The sequence below is a fragment of the Haemaphysalis longicornis genome, unplaced genomic scaffold, assembly GCF_048455015.1.
Source record: "Haemaphysalis longicornis isolate Haplotype H1 unplaced genomic scaffold, Haemaphysalis longicornis Haplotype H1 scaffold_39, whole genome shotgun sequence".
NCBI classification, from domain to species: domain Eukaryota; kingdom Metazoa; phylum Arthropoda; class Arachnida; order Ixodida; family Ixodidae; genus Haemaphysalis; species Haemaphysalis longicornis.
Window position 1 is genome coordinate 747,806 of NW_027526359.1, and position 23,702 is coordinate 771,507.

Here is a 23,702-nt window from a genome sequence, read left to right on the forward strand (position 1 = left end):
TCCTCCGACTGATACAGTCATTCGCCATCAGCCACGTTGCATACGTGGCAGCATATCACCACTGGAAAACGCCAGAACGAGCCAAAATCGACGCCGCGATACGGAAGACGTACAAGGCGGCCCTCGGGCTCCTCGGCAGCACAAGCACGGCGCGGCTCCTCGAGCTGGGCATCCACAACACCCTCGACGAGATCGCCGAGGCCCACCGCACGGCCCAGCTCGAGCGGCTCTCAACCACGCGCACCGGTCGCTCCATACTCGACCGGCTAGGCTACGCATCCAGAGCAGTCTCAACCTCTAGTACACGCCCGCTGCCAGACGCCGTCACGCGCAGACTGCGGGTTAATCCCATACCAAAGAACATGCATCCCGAGTACAACCGCGACCGACGAGTCGCCCGAGCCAAGGCCCTCACGGAGCTCTACGCCCGCGACACCGGTGCCCTTTACGTTGACGTCGCCGAGTACCCCGACCGACCCGGCACGTACGCAGCGGTGGCAGTCAGGGCTACCACCGGCGACATCTACAGCGCCTGCAGTCTCCGCGTCCCGGTCGCGCGTCATGCCGAGGAGACGGCCATTGCCCTGGCCCTGACGGACCCTCAGTGCACCACAGTGCTAAGTGATTCGCGCTCCGCGATACTCAGTTATGCGCGAAACAGTGTGTGTGAAAGTGCTGTGAAAGTGCGAAGCAACACCACGACCCCATCAGTGTCCGCCACGTCCCTTCGGTGGTTCCCGGCGCACATGGACTCGCTCGGCTCCAGCAACGGCCACGCCAATCGCAACGAGACGGCAGATGCCGCCGCGCGCGAACTCACCAACCGCGCGGCGACCCCTCTCGCCTCTCGTTCGGCTAGGCAGCCGGCCATCAACCACGAACCCCTCACGACCTATACCGAGGTCCTCCAATGGTACCGGCTCAGCCGACGAACTATGCCACCACCTCATCCTCGGCTCACAAGGGCCGAGGCCGTGCTCTACAGACAGCTACAGACAAACTCTGTGATCACACCCGTGTTGGCGCAATACGTGTGTCCGGGTGCCTACGACAGCGTGCAGTGCTGTGTGTGCGCGAGAGCAAACGCGACTCTGGCCCACATATTGTGGGATTGTGAACGCAACCCAGACGAGGCGGCCGCCCCGACGCGGCTGCCGGACAGTTTCACGAGTGCCATGATTTCGTCCGAATACACGACCCAACTCCAGGCCGTCCAGCAGCTCGAGGCAGCTCTCGCACGGCAGAGACTCGGGGAGGCGGCGAGGCCGAGGGATCCACCCCCTCACTGCCCGTCAGCCGAGCCAGTCGACGCCTGCGGCGCACACCACGAGGACGTCCAGGCCGCGTCACGATAGGGTGCCTCTCTAGGAGGCGATCCTCTCGTTCTGCAGGCTAGCCAATAAAGTTGTCTCTCTCTCTCTCTCTTCTTTTGTATCCTATGGCACCCTCCCTCGCTAAGCTAAATTGACCGCGCTGTCACGAATGTCTAGTACGCGGCGTTGCCACTACCGCCAGTGGCGCTGGCAGCCAACATCGCGACCTCGGTGGAGTTCGGTTATCTGCAATATAATATTACTGCGGCTAGAGGGATTGGTATAATTTCATGAAAAATGATTGAAAATATTAACATAGGACTCCCAAGCCGCCGTAGGTTTTTTTTATATCTCGTGTCAATGTTTTCAGTTTTCACAAGAATGCGTAGCTGTGGCATAGCCATCGCAAACCGACTTGAAACCAAGCCAATGTCGCAGCCTTGTTCTAAATCCCGGATGTGCGGGGTCCGGTGTGGTGCGGTCGTTCTCGCTGTTCTGTGCAAATATACAGCTTTCCTCGTGTTGTTGGCGATTTATGTGCCGTGTGCGAATCTTTTCAACCAGCATCGAAGGTCAGACATTGCAGTGCAGCTGGCGATACATCGAATTTCTTGAAGGAAAAGCCATCGTATGCGCTCTTCTACCGCCGGTGAACATCCTTTGTGCGTCGTGTTGTGTTTGTGTGCTGTGATCGTACGGTGAAGAAGTTTGCGAAGTGAGGTTTTACCATCCCTGTTAGCCACGCTTTGGAATCCGTCAAATTCACCACGGTGGGAGCCCCGCTGGGAGCGACGTTGTTATAAGGTAAGTTCATTATTTCCGAGCGCTCCTGTACATTTCATCATGCTTAACGTTGTGCAGATACCTGAATGGCTATACTCACGACTTGGTTGTTTGTCGCTATATAAACAGTGTTTTTATGCATTCCGTCTCGAGATCGACCTAAAGGGTACGATTTCACTTCAGCTTTTAAAAAATACTGTACGTAAGTGTAACAAATTGAAGGGGGTATTGTACGGGCACACATTTTGACATCAATCGGTAGTTTTACTGTCTTCCGCGCTGCTGTATTGCTTTCGCGTGTAATATATTTGTATGTATCTTAAGCTAAAGCTCTAACAAAACCTTTGAAGGCAAGCGACGAATGAATAAAATTGTAGACGCAGTGCTGCTACAGAACGGAGCAGCAGCCCTGTATTGCCTAGTACGGTGTCCTAAAAAAAGAAAGAACACCATGATTAAGGTAAATAAAATGTTTGACGAACGAAGTTAACGAAAATGAGAAAAAAATGAAGGAGGTCGAATCGAACAAGTGCCTGTCAGATCAATAACAGACGCACGAATACTGCGCTATGCAAACACACCTGACAGCGCTAGGCCGAGAGGCAGATCTACCAGTCACAAACAGTATAGTGTGTTCAACCGGTTAGGAGACATGGCGGTAAAATATACTTACAAGCTAAAGTGCTGGCTGCCGGCAATATATTTGCTTCCTAATTGGAACAATTGTTTGGAGAAAGAGCGTTCCCTGAGTGCAGAGCAGTGACTCAGGTGACAAACGTGGCCTAAAACGTACTTCATTCCAGCTAAGGAAATATTGCCCAAGAATATAACAAATTCATTTATTACTTTTGGGAAATAGAGACTGTGTATCCGCAGAAGCTAAGGTTTGAACCCAAAGCATCTTTACACAAATCTGATGCGTTACCTTGACACCCTAAAGGCAAGCAGACACTTCGGTTTTAAAACCAATGTAGAAAAAAATGTGCTGCGTAAGGAGTAGTTGGAAACAGACTGCACACTGTTATATATTAGTCTTTTACCACAAAGTGCCAATTCTCTCCACGTATCTTTCTGGGAATTTCTCATTTGCCAATTTTTGTCTGAGGTGCTAGGCAGCTTGCGCTAAAACATGTACAGGCGTCAAACTTTCAAACTGATGAATACCGGTTTTGACGAAGCACTTGCTCCACTTGCTAGAATAAATTGAAATTTGCCATTGCTTATAATCACAACCTCCTGATTGCCTTTCTCGGATTAGTTTTGAATATGTTGGGCTGAATGTGGTGTGAGTAATAGCAAAATCACTGAATAACATTTTGGCTGAACGTGGCATCAGACGTGCCACCGAGTGATGCTACACCGGCATTGCGCGAGGGCTTAGTCGATCTGTTGTGACAAATGTTCTGCCTCTAGGAATTACCCAAATGATTGGTCGGCACGGTATCATTGTACTGTTTTAGTTCTGCCGCTGTATAGAAAATCTCGCCAAGCAAAGGGAAAAAAAAAGCTTTTACATTTTTTCTCATTTACAGCAACTGTGCTGTTTTTTCCTCTCACCAAACAAAACTGTTTCGTGTTCTCGTTGTGTGTAAACTGGCATCACGACCTTGTTATACTGGGACACTGTTCTGGCATTGTTACGATTAAAGCAAAAATGTGGATATACCCATATCTCATATGATCCCTTCAAGCTGCTGCTTAGTGCTACTTGTTTGTTATACGTACTGCAAGGCGCACACCATACTTCAGCGTTACAAGAGTGTAAAAGACTGCGAAATTCAACTTACGTATTTTTTTCTGTCACGTTCTTTCTGGCAAGTTTTTTTTTCACGGTTCATGTCATTTTTTTCCACAAGTCGGTAAGCACAAAGTATTATGCGCTCATTCATTCATAAAGCCATTTGCAATGATTGCCTGTTGTAGTAACTTTAGTTTACAGTACCATCTGACACGTTTTTTTTAATCAAGGCTACAATTTTGACAAGAAAGAACAAGCAGGGTTCCGTAAAGGTTATTCAACAATGAACCATATTCACACGATCAATCAGGTGATAGAGAAGTGCGCTGAGTATACTGAACTCCTATATATAGCCTTCATAGATTGTCAGAAAGCATTTGACTTGGTCGAAACCCTAGCAGTCATTCAGGCATTACGGAAGCAGGGGGTACATGAGCATTATGTAAGAATACTAGAGGATATCTACAATGGGTATACAGCTACCATCATCCTCCATAGGGAGAGCAGTAAAATACCTATAAGGAAGGGTGTCAGACAAGGAGACACAATCTCTCCAATGTTAGTCACAGCATGTTTACAAGAAGTATTCAGAACATTGGATTGATAACAGATGCGAGTAAGGGTTAATGGAGAATACCTCAGTAACTTCAGATTTGCTTATGACGTTGCCTTGCTAAGTAACTCGGGGGACGAATTGCAAAGCATGCTTTCCGCACTGGGCGAACAGAGTAGAACCGTGGGACTGAAAATTAATATGCAGAAAACTAAAGTAATGATCACTAACCTCGGGAGAGCACAGCGGTTCGACATGGGTGGCGAGGCAGTGGAAGTGGTAAGCGAATATATCTACTTAGGCCAAGTTGTGACCCCAGATCCAAACCATGAGGCAGAGATAATTAGAAGGATCAGAATGGGGTGGCCTGCATATGGCAGGCATTCTCAGATAATGAATAGGAGCCTACCATTGTCGCTGAAGAAGAAAGTGTATGACAGCTGCATCTTACCGGTACTCACCTACGGGGCAGAAACTTGGAGGCTCACTATGAGGGTTCAACTTAAATTGAGAACGACTGAGCGGGCAATGGAGCGGAAAATTATAGGTGTAACATTAAGGGAGAAGAAGAGAGTGGAGTGGGTCAGGGAGCAAACTGGTGTTATAGACATATTAGTAGAAATTAAGAAGAAGAAATGGACGTGGGCAGGGCATGTAATGCGAAGGCAAGATAACCGCTGGTCATTAAGGGTAACAGAGTGGATCCCCAGAGAAGGCAAGCGTTGCAGGGGGCGGCAGGAAGTTAGATGGGCAGATGAGATCAAGAAGTTTGCGGGGATAAATTGGTAACAGTTGGCACAGGACCGAGGTAATTGGAGAATAATAGGAGAGGCCTCTGCCCTGCACTAGGCGTAGATGGGCTGATGATGATGATGATGATGATGACAATTTTGTAAACCAGCTCATGCAAGTTGACAGTTATCTAATTTTGTTTTGACATTTCCAGCATTGAAATTTCACAAAACAAAATCCACAGGTTGACAGGTATGCTTTTGGACAGGTTTGGTAGTGGCTCACCCAGTCTTGATTGGCCTAAGCGAATTTCTTTTGGGCCTCAAAGATGTGGAAGACACGATGACTAGCCCATACGGGTGATTTTGTGGCTCCCTGCGGACATAGTCGTTCCTCTAGATTTCAGGTGCTTTAATGCGGAAGGCATTCAAGTAAATGCGTTCCACTCCCTACCCATTGTAGAATTAATTCTTGTGGTTAGCTTGCCCTGATGCATTAAAACCTGAAACAAGCTTATACATTTGTTGAACAGCTGTCTCCTTGCCTTGCTTTCCAATAATACAAACCATCTAACATATAAAATAGCAAGCTACTTAGACCAGCATGCTTAATAAGAAGGGACGCAATCATTTTGTACTATACTGGTGGAAACAAACAAGTCTGTTTCTTTTTGTATTTTGCATTCTACACAGTCAAGTAGCCAAGTCAAGTGGACCCTGCAACGCTCCAGTTTTCCCTTGCTGCTTTCGTGAGCAATAAAGCAAGCGTTGCCATGGAACACTTCACTATTTCACCTGCTCAATGCACACCTTGATTTTTTGCATTATTGAAGCAGACTCACTATATATTTAGTACAGTCAACTGAACTTTACGAGGCAATTGTTGAAATAACTTGATAAAAGACTCAAATGAAATCAAACGGGCTGTGTTGAATATGCTCAATAGGTTTTTATTTGACATTTCTCAACAGGAACTCAACAGGAGCATCAATAGATAGTCAACACAGACTCAACTGTAACTCCACCGACTTTTCTCAATAGACTTTCAATTGATACATCACAACAGGAACTCAACAGAGAAAGTGTATTGAGAGTCAACAGAAAGTCAATTGGAAATCAACAGACATGTTGACTATAGTCAATAGACTTTCAATTGAAACACGGCGGCCAATTTTCAACGAGAACTCAATACAAAATTTCTATTCAAAGTCAGTGACTGTCAACAAATTGTACTGAGTAAAGTCAATTGACTTTGAATTCAATCTCAATAACCCTTTTTGTAAGGGAATATTTCTAATAAATTCATAGGGCTTAGTTCGTAGACCTCGTGTGTTTTGATACTATATGTCGAGACTCTCGTCCTTACTGATCATTTTCATTTATTTCACAGCTGTGCAGCATACCAGGGTGGACCTTGCCTTAGAACGGCTTTAAAAGGCAGCCTTTTGGCCACATAGACGGGTCGCTCAGGCGCCTAAAACACTCCTCGTTAACAGTTACGCAAAAAGAAGAATAGGAGTTGTACTTGGTCCTAAGGCGTTTGCACGACAATGGCGTAACTTGCACAGTTGACAAGTGGGCCAACAGTTGAGCAGATGTGGTGTTAGCCGACAGTTTTGAAACAAAGATGGCCCTCGAGCTCGGTGGTCGGTGTACCAAAACCAACTGAGAAGCTTCCGACGCACCCACGCGGGGAGGGCTCCTTTTCTTGTGCAAGTCCGTCGCCGGGCCATTACACGCAGTTTCGGACCTAGGAGGTGGGGGCCGAGGCTGGACCGAAGGGGAAACCAAAGTGCTCGAGGTCGTAGCAGGTTGACTGCTGGTTCGGTCAACGAACGGCGAAGCGGTGGTAGAGGACAGGAAGGGGGCACCTTCACCAGCTGCACTGGCGGCGGCTTCGGCGAACGACGACCTCGTAGGGATACCAGACTGCGGTCACGTCAGCGGCGGCATGAAAGGATTAGCAGGCTTTGGCGAAGCAGACGGAAAAGGTGGGGGACGCGCGATCTCCCCTCGCAGGCAGCGAACCTCCTCACGCAGGGAAGTGACGATTGCAGCCTGATGGGCAAGCCCAGCCACATTGTCCCGTCGCAGAAGCTGGTTCTCCTCGCGCAGCTCGGTGACAACATCCCCGAGAAAACAGAGGCTGGCGCAGGCTTCGGACAGGAGATTCTTCAACGCAGCTACCTCTGCATGTAGGTCCACCGAAGGGTTGAAGCTTGCTACGACACGGGATGCCACTCGTTTGGCCGGGATGTTCGCTGGCTCACCGTCTTCGCTGGGTTGGTCACCGGGGTCGCTAGGCCTAGCGAGTGACGCCGCAGCCACACACAGAATGCAGACGAACGGCTGCTCACCGGAGATCAAACGCTGCAGTTCCTCGTCCGGAAGAACAATGCACTTTCCGTGCGCACGGCGTTTGCACGCAGAACATCGAAAAAACTCCAGCCTGCCGAAGAAAGTGAGGCAGCAGAGGAGGCACTTGTACTTACTGGGTGCCATCATGCGTCGAAAAAAAAATAATAATAGTATTAATAATAATATTAATAATAATAATAATCTTTATTGCCACAAAACGAGAAATAGTATGATTAACAGGGCTGTCAAAGCCTACGAGGCTTGTGGGACATGGCCCGGCAATTGTTACGGCAATACAACATGTTGAAGTAACGATAAAATGATTTCAGCATTGCTGTTAAAGAAAACACACGCACGGTACACATAACGGCAAAACGAAATACCATCCGCGAATAGAAAAAACACAATAGAAGAGGAGAAATAAAGAAACGAAACTGCAAACAGAAACCAATGCATACAAACGTCACACCACAAGCTGTGAAGAGGGAGACATTGACCTAATAACTCCACTGATAGCACTAAATTGCATTAAGCCTATTCTTCAGCAATTTCTTCGATGAAGATAACAGCACATCTTCAGGTAATTTGTTAAAAAATCTCGGAATGTACACTGAGCGCCATGCTTCGCCGTATCTCGTCGAGGAACAAGGCAAAACGAAGCGCGCGCGAGAACGGAGCATGCGTGAAGGTTTATTTTCACCTTTAAATTCGGTGCTCCAAAAGTACTTCAACACCACTGCTCCAGCAAACAACAAGCGGAAAGAAGGAAAGCCTAGTGCGGCGAACACAATTTCAGACGAAAGTCGAGGAAAGTTGTAGCCTACGCTTTTAAGTATATTTTTTAACAATGCATCAATACGGGCGTCCCAGCGTGCGGAACAGAAAGCAAAAATCGTTATGCCATACCTGAATACCCCGTAAGCGAGAGCATGTACAACAGTTTTTTTGACCGGAAATGAGACAATGCTTTTGATATGATACATCAGCCATGCAACACTCCTAAGCTTAACGCATAGGTGTGCCAAATGAGTATCCCACGACATGTTAGAATCGAAAATTATTCCCATGTACTTTATCGATTGCCCATACTCTACTGGAACACAACTGCATGGTGCACAGGATATAGAATGCAGATAAATTTGTTGGTCTATTGCTGTCATCTTTAACGGATTTCTAAAGCAAACAAGTTTGGTTTTTGAGACGTTGACAGCAAGAAGATTTTGAGAAAACCAGTCAACTGCGTAATGGACATCATTTTGGAGCATTTTGATCGCCGATTGATAGCATACATGTTTAGCCAACAATACAGTATCATCGGCATATTGGTAGACTGTGCACCTTGAGATCGCAGAGGAAAAGTCATTGATAAAGATGTTAAAAAGAAAGGCAGACAAAATTGAACCCTCGGGAACTCCAGCTCTAATAGGCGACTTAGAGCTAACGTGACTGTCTACTGCTACAATTTCGAAACGATTACAGAGATAACTTTTAAGAATGTCATGAAAGGGTCCCCCAAAAACCAAGCAAATATAATTTGTCCAAAAAAATGACGTGATTAAACGTATCGAAGGCTTTGCTGATATCCAGGAATAAAGCAATACTAAATGAATTCTGCTCGAAAGTCGAAAATATTTCATCCGAAAAAGATTCCAAAAGTAATGTAGTATCTTTGCCTACGACAAAACCAAATTGGTTGGAGGATAAAAATCGAAAACTTTTCAATGAATAAAACCAAAACTTCAAGAAGAAAATTTTCTGACTTGTGAGAGTATTGGAAAAATCGATATAGGCCTATAATTTTCAATGAAATCTCTTCGGCCTCATTTATGAAGCGGCTTAAAAATCGCAATTTGTAATTGTTCAGGACTAGAACTACTATCCAAAAACCCATTCAGCATAAAAACAAGAATGCCTGCAAGCACATCAACGTTGCGTTGTAGCATGTGAGCTGACAATCCGTCAAGGCTGGCTGGCTTGTTTCGTCGGAAACTGAATACAATCCTACGCAAGTCGTGTTCCGATAGCCTCGGCAAGAAGGCAGATGCCGAGACAGTTTTTTTTAGTGTGCACGCGGGCTCGAATTTCTAGGAAGCTTTATCAGATTAGCGTGCGAAATGACATTTGAAGTTTTCAGCAACTGATGTTGGGCTTATCAAAAAACAATCGGTGACAGAACCGAGATCCCTTTTACCTGTGAGGTCATTTATTAGCGACAACGTTTTCGCCGGGTTTTCCGCCGATTGGTTAAACTGCTTAAAAAAATACTGTCGCTTCGCCACTCTGATAAGGGCAACAACCTTGTTTCTTGCCGTGCTATATTCTCCGCGCAAGATTTGATTTCGAGGGGAATGCTTGGAGAATTTTCACAATATATCTCTTACTGCAATTGCATGCATTACTGTCGCATTTATCCAGACGTAATTTTTTCTGCGCTTCTTTATCACTAATTTTTGGGGCATGTTCTCAAACGTTTTTATTTGCGCACAGAAGCAATCGTAAGCTTCTAATGCAGTCTTTGACTGGAATAATGTACACCACTCGAACGCCCTAATGAGATCATCTAGCTTCCGCTGGTCTGTGACTAGACTTCTAAGCCCACTTTCTGACAAGTTACTACACGAAACTTGGGCAGTTAGGGGTAAGGTCGCAATCACGTGACAGGCTACAAAATATTGATCGGTCAATCGCTGTGCGATCACAAAGCTGCTAAAGAGTACTTTGATGCACGAACCGAAATGTGATCTAAGCATGATCTAACTAATTGTCCATTAACGGGCTCTTCTTTGGTTGGAGTAGTTATTGTATTTTCGATCCCATGCGAAGCTAGAAGAGATAAGTAATCCGCTACAACACCCTTTGTCGGGCATAATGTGTTGAGGTTGAAGTCCCCTACTAGACGTAAGTCATCGACAGGGTTTCAGTGCTGCAACAGGGCCTCTAATTCTATCAGAAAACGAGTACTGCTGTTTGCTGGAGAGTGGCAAAAATCAAATACTGATAAGCGGCACTGCCCCTGAACCACTTTAATAGCAAGGCACTCAGCAAAAGTGAATGACGTACCAATGCGTGATGTGTCATACTCATCTTTGACGAAAATAACGATCCCTCCCCCGCGTCGAAATGGGCGAGTCGCGAAGTGCGACTGATAGCCAGGCAAGAAAAACGTGTCGCCGCCAGGTTGCGGGACGTTAATTTCCATAAGGACGAACACGTCCACAAAACTCATAAATGAGATCACAAGCATTTAAAAATCCTCCCAGTATTTTCGCAGGCTTCTGATGTTCAGACTGAGTATCGTAAAGTCATCATTGGAATTGTGACAAAAGCTATTTTTGAAAGAATGAAAATCAGGTAGCTCTTGGCAGGTGCTCGACATTGAGTTAGATAATTTTGTCAAGGTCAGCTAGTGTGCCGATTCGAATTCGGGACAAGGATTCATTTTTCTTCATGAAGATCTTCCTTCTTTTAGCCCAGGTATACTCGTACTCCTTAGCCTTGGCTGCTGTACGCGCTGCCAGTAGAAGTCTCGGTTTTGCTTAGTAAGATTTTCGTTGAAGAACAACTTCGGGAGCTTATCCGCGTGATGAAGCTCCCGGAGCTTATCACGGGCGTCGAACCATTTTTCCTTGCAGGCAACCGACACGAAGCGCACCAAGACTGTCCGGGTTGAGCCACCTTTACCTTGCAAGAGATGCTCCGCAACTACCTCTTCCAAAGAAAAGTCTGCTATTTCCAGTTTCACAGCCAGCTGACACAGCGTTTGCTTCAAATCCTCTTTTTTGTCAAGGAGGAAGCCATGTATTTCTAAATTTGCGTTGCGGCTGTACTACTCAGTGTCATTCTGAGCATTACGCAAAACTTCCAGCTGCTGTGCCTGTGTATGGACTGTGGTTGTCAGCACGTCGACTTTCGACTTCAGTTTAGCGTTTTCACTTTTACACTCCTTTAGCTGTGCAGCAACCGAGTCTTATTGATCAGACATAAATTTCACTGACTTTTCAAGCTGGTCGACAGACTCGGTAAGATTAGACAATTCATCTGTAAGGTTAAGTAGTGTGTCTACTTTTTGCGTCAACACAGGCAAGCAACGAAGACAATCTTTGGTTTCCTTGAGGTCGGCTGCTAATGAGGTGTTTGCGACCACAGCTTCCCCTGTTTCGGCGGCATCGGGATGCAAAACAGATTGCGAAGCAGTACCGGTACGCACTTTAGCGGATCTACACGTTTTGCAGATCCAAGCTTCTCGCTTAGCAAGACCCATTGCGGTGAACGAAATTTCGGTGATACGTGAGCACGCTTTACCGAGGTGATAACCATGGTTGCAGCACGCACAAGTCATAAACACGCCATCAGTGGGCAGCTACAAATGGCACTCAATACAAACTTCGTCGTTCGACATTGTACACTGCAGCCGACAGAAACATCCACAATTGCAGTAGGTGGTGATACACTTAAGAAAGAGAGTTTAGAACTGCCAAAGTCATAATAACACGCTACCTGTCGAAAAAGACGGTGTCAGGGTTGGGCTAAAGTATCGCCGCCAACTGCAGGGAATCCCGGGAGGGTGGCCACGTTATGTAGGCGCTACGATACCGCTTTCGCCAGATGCGTCGACGGTTCTTGATAAAGCCAGGTTGACTGACCTACTTGCCGCTTACCGAGCACCGTCTCGTCGTGAACAGCCTCCGCTGCAACACCGGAATCGAAGAGCAGGTGCAGGGGCGTAATCTTGATGGTTCACCGCGACACAAATTGCCACCATCTTCCGGGAGGGGAACGCTGGGGTGATGCAAGGCATCTCAAGGGGTTCCATTCGCGTTTCCGTTATGTTAGTTACCCAAATGTGGTTGAAGTGTAGCGAACGTTAAATGATGCTCAATCACTCGTACATTTCCAATTACGCGGTAGCAGGCATGTTAGTGTCCATTTCAACTCATCGGAGCAGCAGTCAGAGTAGTAGCAGCAAGAGCGACTGACGGAGCGACTGGGGAGCGCGCTGCAGATACCGCGGTTAGGTTATATAGCCACTCTGCTAGAGAGAGGGATGAGAGACACGCATGCGCACTAACGCACAGCTGGCATGGCGAGGAGAACGTCCTAACGCAGCTGGTGGGCGAGGGAAAGGAGGAGGGTTGCGGACGGACGCCGTATTGAGGGACAGGCCGAGTGTAAGAGATGCCTTGCATCTAAAAGCAGTCGTCGCTCGCACGGGTTCAGGCAGCACTCATTCCACTATCCTGTCAAAAAAGACGGTGTCAGCGTTGGGCGAAATTATCGCCACCAACTGCAGGGAATCGGGCGAGGGTGGCCACGTTATGTAGGCGCTCCGATGCCGCTGTTGCCAGATGCGTCGACGGTTTTTGATAAAACCAGTTTGACTGGCCTACTTGCCGCGTAGCGAGCACCGTCCCGTCGTGAACAGCCTCCGCTGACACACCGGAATCGAAGAGCAGGTGCAGTGCCGTAATCCTGATGATTCACCGAGACAAAAGCAGTCCTCGCTCGGAGTGGTTCAGGCAGCACTCGTTCCACGATCCTGCCGAAAAAGACAGTGTCAGCGTTGGGCGAAAGTATCGCCGCCAATGATAATCAATCAATCAATCAATCAACCTTTATTTTCGGTGCCCAGGAACAACCCTAGGGCCTTGGTACTGGTACACCATACAAAAAATACACTACAATTAAGACAAGACAACACACAAAAACTATATGTATGACATAAACAATAAAGTAAAAATAGTTACAGAAATCTTAGAAAGCAAAAAAGGAAAAAAAGGAACAGAAAGTCAAAAAAGAAAGGCAGGCTTAGTGTTGCAAGCCATGCCACTCGGCCAGCGAAACGTTCAGTAGATGTGAAAAATAGGAACTATACAAGCAAATATTGAATCAACATGACATAGAGTATACTTATATAACCAAGGTTTTCTAACAACATATTAGGAAGTTCCAAAAAAAGGGGGAAAAAGCTTCAGCATTACCAACATTGACACTAAAACGTATGCAAATATTCAAGCAACACAAAACAAGAAAAAGTGAAAAGCAAGCAAGAACAGTTTGCACATAATACATAGGGTACATAAATTTGGAATGACATAAAGGACTTAAGCTACAACAGTTTTCAACTCATATAATAATATTAATAATAATAATAATAATATAATAATAATAATCTATCATGTTTATTTACGTGCCCAGGAACAGCCAGAGGCCTGAGTGCTGGCGCACAAATAGTTACATAAAAACAAAATACAAGAAACATATTGCAAGAAACAAACAAGCGACAAGACACACACAAATTAAAGTAGTGAAAATGGCAGAAATAAAGCACAGGTGGAGCCTGGGTATAGGCAAAAAAAAAGAAGACGCCGTTGTGGCTCAGCCTCTTGTAAAGACCACACAACTAACAGAGAACAACGTTTGACAGTAAAATGACAAAAACAAAGACAACAGTATAGATACAAATGATAAGGCAAGCATGATAAGTAAACAGTTTCAAAAATAGGCAACTATCGATTGGTTAAAGAGAACTGCCGAGAAACCAAATTCCAGCGAGAAAAAAAAAGAGAAAAACGAACGACAGAGATATCATAGATGTTTAACATACTGTATTCAACAGCGCAGTATGGTAAATTGGAAAGGAACTTTGAAAGATGTCAAGGCGTTCAGGGAAGCGGTTGCGAAAATTCTGTATTCTGCGAACACGAGAATGATTAGATTTGCGCGCAGCGGTCAAGAATATTATCTATTAATATTATAAGCAATATTAATAACATAAGAATGGTAATATTTATAATAATAATAATATTAATATTATTATAATAACAATAAAATTATATTATACAAATAATCATCCTTTTTTTTCGGTGTCAAGAAACAACCCGAAGGCCTTGGTGCTGGCACACCAAATACAAAACAATAATAAATGAAACGTCGAACAACACGGCCACAACACACAAAATCTTCGATACGACAGAAACAATAAAGTAAAAATACTTACAGAAATTCCGAAAAAAAAGCAAAAAGACAACAGTGTTGCAAGCTATGGCACTCGGCCAGCGAAACGTTCAAGGCACTTGAGAAAAGGAAATATGCAACAAATTACACATTGCACATGATAGAGACCGAGTGTACATATAAAAAGAGAGGTTTGGTTTTAAAGACAATAGATTTTCTTGGGCTACTTAAACCTAGAAACTTTGGTGCGTATGTATGTCTGTCTGTCTGTATGTCTGTTCGTCTGTCGGCATGTAACTCGATTCAGCCACCCGGCGAAAGCGAAATTAATATTGCGCAATAGTCTTATGTACTCACATCCAAATGTGAACGTCAAAGCCCGGTTTATATGTTCAAACTTGTCAACTTTGTTGAACAAGAACATGACATTCCGCAAATATAAGACACGAAAAACACAAGGGGTATTTGCAGTGTTCCTTTATTAAAAAATTCATGGATGCTTGCTTTTTTGATAGCAAATGATATTCTACATCTACTGCAGAAAACCACTGCCTCGTGCCGGCATATGAAAAACCACGCGGCAACAGCAACGAAAGCTTCCACTAGCTAGGTTCCACGTTCTGCTTGGAACGCACGTGGAGCACGGCCACGCGGTTCTATAAACCTTGTAGTCGGCCGCTTCCATTTACACGCACCTCCGCCGTACTGCAGCGCTGGCATCGGAGAACCAGGCCTGTAGCAGTGGAACGTGGTAAATTCAAATCGCCTTGCGCAAACCTTTAGTGTGTTTACCTTGGGATGAGAGCGAAGGTACAGGAACAGGATTAGAGGTGAGCGGGAAAGCAAAGGGGGGCATTTCCTTGGCAAATGCCTACAAAGACTATCGTCTCTTGACGACATTTGCAACGAATGAAGCAGATACGGGGCCAATTTTTGAAAAGTTAAACTGCAATAAAGTATTACCCTAAAACGAGCGATGCCTTTGCGATAATAATTATAATAAACAAAAAAAATAAATAAATAAACAAATCATGGTAATTTACGTGCCCAGGAACAGCCAGGGGCCTGAGTGCTGGCGCGCGAATAGTTACATAAAAACAAAATACAAGAAACATACCGCAATAAACAAACAAGCGACACGACACACAAAATTAAGTAGTGAAAATGGCAGAAATAAAGCACAGGCGGAGCCTGGGAAGGAAGAAAAGAAGATATACCTTTGTTGCACTGCTTATTGTAAAGACCACACAAAAAGCAGAGAAACAAAGTTTGACAGTTATACAACAAAAACAACGGCAAGAACGTAGAGACAAATGATAAGACCAACAAATGACAGTAAACTGTTTAAAAAAATTGGCAACTTTCAGTTGGGTTGATACAACCGCAGAGAAACCAAATTCCAGAAGAAAAAAAACGTACGACAGCAGTATGGTAATTTGTAAAGGATTTTTGAAAGGCGTCAAGGCGTTCAAAGAAGCGGTTGTAACAATTCTGCATTCTGAGTAAAGGAGAATGATTGGAGTTGCGCGCAGCGGTCTTTAACGGGCGATGCGACCTGGTGGGCCGTCGCGGAACACTAAACTCTAAACAGTTAAGCAGGTATGCGCAAGAATGGTCACCATGAACAATTTTGTGAAGGAATGTAAGATCAGTACGCTTACGTCTGCAGTTCAAGGAAGGCATGGAAGGAACTATGAGTAAGTCAGAATCAGGACCCGGACTGTGATTGTCATGACGGTGCCTAAATATGGATAAAAACGTCTTCTGCACACGTTCTATAAAATTACTACCAGATTTCGACATGCCGTTCTAGGCAACAGAAGCATATTATAACTGAGGATACATATTGCATTATATAGAATTAGAAATGGATCTGGAGAAGAGAATTCCTGTGTAATCCGACGTACATTGCCAAGACTTCGGAGGGCTCGAGGGGTAATTAGCCTAATATGGGATGAAAAAAAAAGGGTACTGTCGAAAACCACCCCCACGTCTCTAATGTTATCAACCCTTTGCATAGGAGCTCCCTCAATACTGCAAGAAAACAGCATACGGTGGGTTTTCCGGCTGTAGGTGACAACCTTAGTTTTAGCGGGGTTTAAAATTGGGCACTTTTTTCTGCACCAGACCGATAATTCTGACACATACCCCCTGCAAGACACAGCAGTCCTGAACACCGCTAAGGTGCCTAAATAGTTTGACATCATCAGCATAGAGAAGAAAAAACAGTTTTTAACACTATTGACACATCATTCATAAAGATAGAAAACAATAATGGACCCAGCATAGAACCGTAAGGTACACCACTTGTTGCAGAGTAAACACTAGATTTTTTTGTAGTTTACATCTACGTAAAAGAACCTGTCAAGGAGATAGTTCGACAACAAGGCAAAAAGGCTTGCGTCTACACCTGACGTAGCAAGCTTGTTAATTATTAGCTGATGGTTCACCACATCAAACGCCTTACTGCGGTCAAAATAAATACCGTCCAACTGGCCGTTTTTACAAACTGCAGCCGAAGCTTTTGTCATAAAGCTTGCAAGATTTCTGACCGTCGATCGACCCGAGGAAATGCCGTGCTGGTTTGGTATCACAACGTTCTTGACGCAGGCTCCAAGAACTTTGTGCAGAGCTGACTCAGAGAGTTTCGAGGCGACACAAAGGAGGGAGATCGGGTGATAGTTCGAAACGGCTGATTTATCACCAGACATGAATATTGGAATAATTCCAGCATCTTCCATGCACGAGGAAATTTGCCGAAAAGTAAGCAGTTATTATAAATGGAAGTCAGGACAGGCACAAAAATATTGCCGTAAGCCTTCATGAGGGCTGCTGAAATTCTATCTGCGCCACAGGAAAACGGTGGTTTCATCCGTTTAAGGCTATCATTGATAAGTTTTTCGTCGAACCTGGGTGTATTAAATTAGACATTCTATTGAATGATAGGCGTTCGTCGTTAGCATCCGGCAGTCGAAAGACAGAGTGGAAGTACTTAGCAAACCTGGTGGCAAAATCCTCAACGTGTTCGTTATCGGCATTAAGCAGGTTAATATGTTCTTTAGATGTCTTACACCATCGGGCAAAGTTCGTGCCGCAGATGGGCTATCTTCTGTGATTCAAAGCCTGCACTTCAGTCGCTCCAGTCAGCGCTGTGCCGGGGACCTCACGAACAGCTACTGAAAGAAATAAGAATGGTGTACGACCGTGCTGCCGAGGCGGGTCATGATGTCACCCTACAGGGGCTTCCTAGCCACTGCGGCATTGTCAGCAAAGAAAGTGCAGACGCTGCCACCCGGCTGGCGCATCATACAGCGATAACTGTACTCATCCCATTGTCTAGGGCGGACCCAAGTAGGGCCTTCCGCATTCTTGGCCGGGAAACAGCTATCTCCCAATGGTCTCCAGAAGATTTCACATGTGCACGCATTGGTGCCTTTGACCCGAACCTGCAACGTACTCTTCCACTAGGCTTCCTATGGTCAGACGCGACACTTCTTTGCTGTCTCCTGCTGGGGGTGGCATTCACAAATGCTTACTCGTGCTTAATAGTAATGGCAGCAAGGGTGGAATGCGAAACGTGCGGCACATCGGAGACGATACGCCACGTTTTATGCAAGTGCCCACGCTACTCGCCTGCAAGGAAGAAGCTGTCACCAGCACTGAGGAACTTAGACTCTCGGCGGCCATTTTCGGGGGAGAAGATTCTGTGCAAATGGCCTTCTCAGTCATCCGCTCAGAAGGCGACGAAGGAACTATTACGTTTTGTACGGGCGACGAACTTGAACACTAGGCTATAGACTGAGACCCTCCAGTGTCAATCACTGTCAGTGCCTCAGTGCTGGGCATACGTGTATGGTCCAACTTTTCCTCTTTTTTTCCTCTCTTTTGCCCATCTCTTCTTTCCCACGCGCAGGATTGCAAACTAGGCCCTAGCCAGGTTCACTTTCCTGCCTTTCTTCTACTTTCTTCCTTCCTTCCTTAGAAAGGCCGCGTACATACCTCCAGAAGTCATCAGGTTTATGAGACGCAGCAGCCTGTAACGACTCTATATAGAGCTAATGGTCATGCCGATACAGGCTTTTACAAAGTGAGCGATACCGTCTAAACTCAGCTTTCCACTTGTCAAGCCCAGAACGCTTGGCCTTTTTGTGGGAGCTGTCCTTAGGTTTAAGCGAATTTCGAAGTTCTTTAAAGAACCAGTGGGGAAATTTGGAATGGAGAGGCTTGTAAAGAGGGATGTACTTTTCCATGCCACTCCTGACAATGTTGGTAAAACGTCGAACCTGTTCGTCAACATCATTGATATCAGAGACACTTGACCATTCAGCGGATGAATAAAAGTGGTACACCCCAGCATAATCTCCACGCTTGAAAGCATATCGCGGGAGTTCACAATCGTCAGCACAACCATCGCGATGCTGGGCAGTGACCGAGACAGAGACAATAAGAGGGGGGTGAAACTTGTCAGGGTGCACAAGAGATATTTCGAACGCACACACTTGTACGTTTTTTAAGTTTGAGAAGCGTACATCTCGAACATTACCACAAGAGTTTTCTATGCGGCAAAACTGCTGCATGGAGGTGAATGATTTAAAATCTAATAGAATGCGGCATTTCTGAGCTGCCTAATGCTTTTTAAGTGCGAATGCACTTCTTAAGCGAGCCTGAATCGTCCGCCGCCGTAGTCCGCATAGCAACAGCTGCGGGTGCGCGCGCTCCTCATCTTCCCTAGCAACGGGGGGAGATGGGCGCGCGCTGCCTGGCCGCTGACATGGCACATACCCACGTGGGGGATTGGCCAGGAATCGGGCGTGAGAAGGGCTAATGCACCCGCTTAAAGGAGTACTGACACGAAATTTCAAAGCTGAGATCCGCTCTAGCAATCAAGTACAACGACAACACAAATAGGTGTCTGTGAATAAATGCATATTTCTTTCTTTGTAGTTGTGTGTGATCTCTCTTTCGCGAACATTACCGAACCGCGCAAATTCAACTCGTGCATTCGCACTTTCACATTCTTCCCCTCGGGGAAATGCGGAGAATTTTTTTTTGTGCTCCCAGGAAAGGCTGTTCCCGCGAATACCTGGGGTGTTGAAGTCCCCAAGTATAATGAGCCTATGGTTGGAGTGTGCATTTGAGACATTTTCTATGTATGTGAGTGTTCGAATAAATTCAGAAGGTAATACATCCGGGGATATATAGAATGCATCGATGAGTAGCCTCTCCCCCCTCGTAAGGCTTACCTCAAGCCAGATTGATTCATCTAACATCTCGAGGTCAGCAGGCCACATGCACTTCACTGTGTGATAAACAGCAATGAGAACGCGGCCACCTTTTTATTTTACGTCCAGTTAATTTGCTGTCGCTTCTAAAGATTTGGTAGTTAGAAGGAAAATAATTGGAAAACGATATATCATCGGAAAGCCAGGATTCATTAATTACAATGGCAGAAAATTTAGAGCATACAATGTTTCTTATAAATTAAGAGGACTTAGTTCGGAGACCATGAGTGTTTTGATAGATGTCGAGACTCTCGTACTTACTGATCATTTTCAGTTATTTCACAGCTATGCAGCATACCAGGGTGCACCTTGCCTTGGACCGGCTTGAAGAGGCAGCCTTTTGGCCACATAGACGAGTCGTCCAGGCGCCTAAAACACTAGAATGAGAGACAGATCGGCGATTTGGAAGGGGTTAATATTCAAAACCTAACTGCGCGAAAGGCGGATACAAGAAAAGGAAAGGACACGGACGAGCGCCTAAAACACTCCTCGTTAACAGTACGCAAAAAGCAGAATGTCGTACTTGGTCCTAAGGTGTTTCCACGACAACGGCGTAACTTGCACAGTTGACACGTGAGCCAACAGTTGAGCAGACTTGGTGTTAGCCGACAGTTTCGAAACAAAGATGGCCCTCGGGCTTGGTTGTCGGCGTACCACAACCAACTGAGAAGCTTCCGACGCACCCACGCGGGGCGGGCCATTAAACGCACTGTCGGACCAAAGAGGCGGGGGCAGAGGGTAGACCGAAGGGGAAACCAAAGTGCTCGAGGCCGTAGCAGGTTTACTGCTGGGGCGTTCAACGAACGGCGAGGCGGTGTTAGAGGACAGGAAGGGGGCGCCTTCACCAGCTGCACGGGCGGCGGCTTCGGCAAACGATGACCTCGTAGGGATGCCAGAATGCGGTGACGTCCCCAGCGGCATGAAAGGATTAACAGGCTTCGGAGAAGCAGGCGAGGAAGGTGGGGGACGCGCGAGCTCCCCTCGTAGGCAGCAAACCTCCTCAAGCAGGGACGCCTCGATTGCAGCCTGGTGAGCAAGCCCAGCAACATTATCCCATCGCAGAAGCCGGTTCTGCTCGCGCCGCTCGGTGACTACGTCGCCGAGAAAGGAAAGGCTGGCGCAAGCTTCAGAGAGTAGATTCCTCAGAGCAGCGACCTCTGCGCATGGGTCTGCAGAAGGGACGAAGCTTGCTCCGACAGGGGACGCCACTCGTTCGGCCGGGATGTTCGCTGGCTGACCGTCTTCGCTGGTTTGCTCACCGCGGTTGCTAGGCCTAGCGGGTGAAGCCGCAGCCACCCAGAGATTACACACGAACGCCTGCTCACCGGAGGTCAGACACTGCAGTTCCTCGTCTGAAAGAAAAATGCACTTTCCGTGCGCACGGCGTTTCCACAGCCACATCGAAAAAACTCCCGCCTGCCGAAGAAAGCGAGGTAGCAGAGAAGACACTTGTCCTTACTTGGCGCCATCATGCGGCGCATGATTATTTATTATTATTATTATTAATAAATAATAATAATATTATTATTTATATAAATAATATTATTATTATTATTATTAATATTATTATTATTAGCGCCATCTTGCGGCAAGATGGCGCCCAGCAAGGATATCTGTATTCTATGCTCTTGTGTTTTTTATGGTAAACAAAAGTTTTTCCGCTGCCTTTCCTGCAAAAAACGCGTGCACGCGAAGTGTGTTGTGCGGCCGGACGCTGAGCTTTAACTCCTGAGTTCTGGCGCTCGGCCGTTCAAGTGCAACATCTGCGAAACGGCTGAGGCGGCGGCTAGGCCTAGCGGAGCCGGCGACGACTTCGGCACGTCCGCAAGCGGGGCTCCTTCCCCCTGCTCCCTTCGACGAGACTAGCCGCCCGTCGTCGAGAAGGCCCCGGCTCCGCCGTCCCAGCCGGTTGACCTTGACGCCGAAGCTGCTGGTCTTCGCGCACTCCTCATCGACGCGCTGGACGGAATTTCTTTCCTCCCCGACCAAGTGGCCCGGCTGCGGGAGGACAACGACCTCATGCGCCGGGAAAACGTGCACTCTTTCGACCGTCTCCGTGAAGAGAGGGAGGGAGACCGCGCCCATTATGCGAAGCTGGTTAGTTCCCTGCGTGCGGAGGTGTGCTCCTTGCGTGCCGAATTGCTTCGTCGCCCCCCTGCCTTGCAGGATGAAGTACGTCGCAGCTCGGAAAAGCCTTCTTTCACGCAAGTTGTCTACAAAGACGTGTCACCGTCGGCTACGTCGGCTCCGCTGCAGTCGGTGTCTTCGGCTTTTCCGACACTGCCTCCCACTCCGTCCCCACTTTCCCCGGTGCAATCTGTGTCTGTGCTTGACCGTAACCCTCCTACTATTGAGGAGAAGCGCCGAAGCCGGGCATGTGTAGGTGCATCGGACACATGTGGACTCGTCATCGTTCCGCAGCCGAAGCGCCCCAAAGCTATGTTCGTCTCAAAGCTTTCCCCATCCACCACCTCTGCTAGGCTTAATGCCCATCTGTCAACCTTAGGTGTCTCGTCCTTGAGCTGCCGACGACACGTACGTCGCCTTTTGACACGTACGCCGCCTTTCATATATCCGTCAGTGAAGAGTTTTTCGAGCGCTTGAATGACCCCGCTGTTTGGCCGAAAGACTGCCTCTTTAAGAAGTTTCGAGGCATGTTTCGCGAAGGCATACTTCACAGCTCTGAGCGCATCACATAAGAAAAGCAATGATGACTAGTACTTTGGATGTGTTTTATCAGAATGTGCGCGGTCTTCGTACCAAGGCAACTGACTTCTTTGGCAATGTTCTGTCTTCTTGTTTTCCGTTAATAGCTATCTCTGAAACTTGGTTGTGCCCTGATATCCTGTCCAGTGATTATTTCCCTCAAAATTACCATGTATATTGTAGTGATCGTGCCTTGACGGCAAGCAAACAAAAAGGGGTTGCGGTCCTTCTTGCCGTCGACAAATCTCTCCCGAGTGTGCTTTGTAGTGATATTCAGAATGCAGATGAGTCTGTATGGGTTGAAATTCTTATCTCTAAAACTGAAAAACTTCTTGTTGGGGTTTTTTACATACCCCCTGATGTAGCTCCTGACGCATTCAATCAGTTAGTCTCCTCCATTGAACAGGAGTTTATTACTCATTGCAATCGCAAGGTCCTCCTTCTTGGAGACTTTAACGCTCCAGGCGTTCAGTGGAGCCATCTATCCTGTTCCCACCATAACCACTACATTGAACAGAAGGGTAATAGATTACTAGATTTTTCATCTTTCACTTCCATGGCACAGCATAATCACATAGAAAACTGCAGTGGAAACATTTTGGACCTGTGTTTTTCGAATTTTGATGATGTTAGTGTGTCACACTCTGCTTGTCCTTTAGTTAGACCTGACAGATTTCATCCTCCTCTTTCTATTTCCTGTTCCCTTCCCACAATGCTCCACCATTCCGTAAGTTCCTGCAACACGCAACCTCGCTACGCTTTCGCCCGGGGAGATTACGTTGGGCTGTATGATTACTTTTCTGCTGCCCCTTGGTCGACATTCATTGACGAAACTGATGTCAATGAACAAGTTGACCGTTTTACTGAGATTGTACTTTTGGGTATGAAGAAATGCATCCCGCTATATTTACCAAAGAAGTTCAAATTCCCACACTGGTTTTCTTCTGAATTGCGGGATGCCCTTAAACTCAAAGAACGTGCGCACAGAAAGATGAAGCGCTCTGGTGCGAACCCGTTCGCTCAGGAGTTTCGGCGCCTACGTGCCTTATGCAAAATATTGCACAAGCGTGATCATGCTTCGTACCTGGCGTCAGTAGAAGCTAAAGCAACCCATCAACCGGGAGCCTTCTGGAAGTACATTCATTCAAGATCTAGAAAAACTAAAGAATCTATTCGTTTACTAGACTCCAACGGCAATGAGGTTGCGGAGGTGGCCGACTGCTTTGCTCGTCAGTTTTCTTCTTTTTTTGGAATTAGCGGTGGCAGTGATAACAGTAGCGCCCC

The 23,702-nt window shown here is 46.5% G+C and overlaps 1 protein-coding gene across 1 annotated transcript in view; it reads left to right on the forward strand.

Annotated features, from left to right (window-relative positions):
- LOC144178042 (uncharacterized) overlaps positions 1 to 23,702 on the forward strand; it is a 28,281-nt gene that overhangs the window by 2,217 nt on the left and 2,362 nt on the right. Inside the window, exon 4 of the mRNA XM_077705576.1 lies at positions 335 to 537. Coding sequence (XP_077561702.1) covers positions 335 to 537 — 203 coding nt within the window. The remainder of the gene's footprint in view (positions 1 to 334; positions 538 to 23,702) is intronic.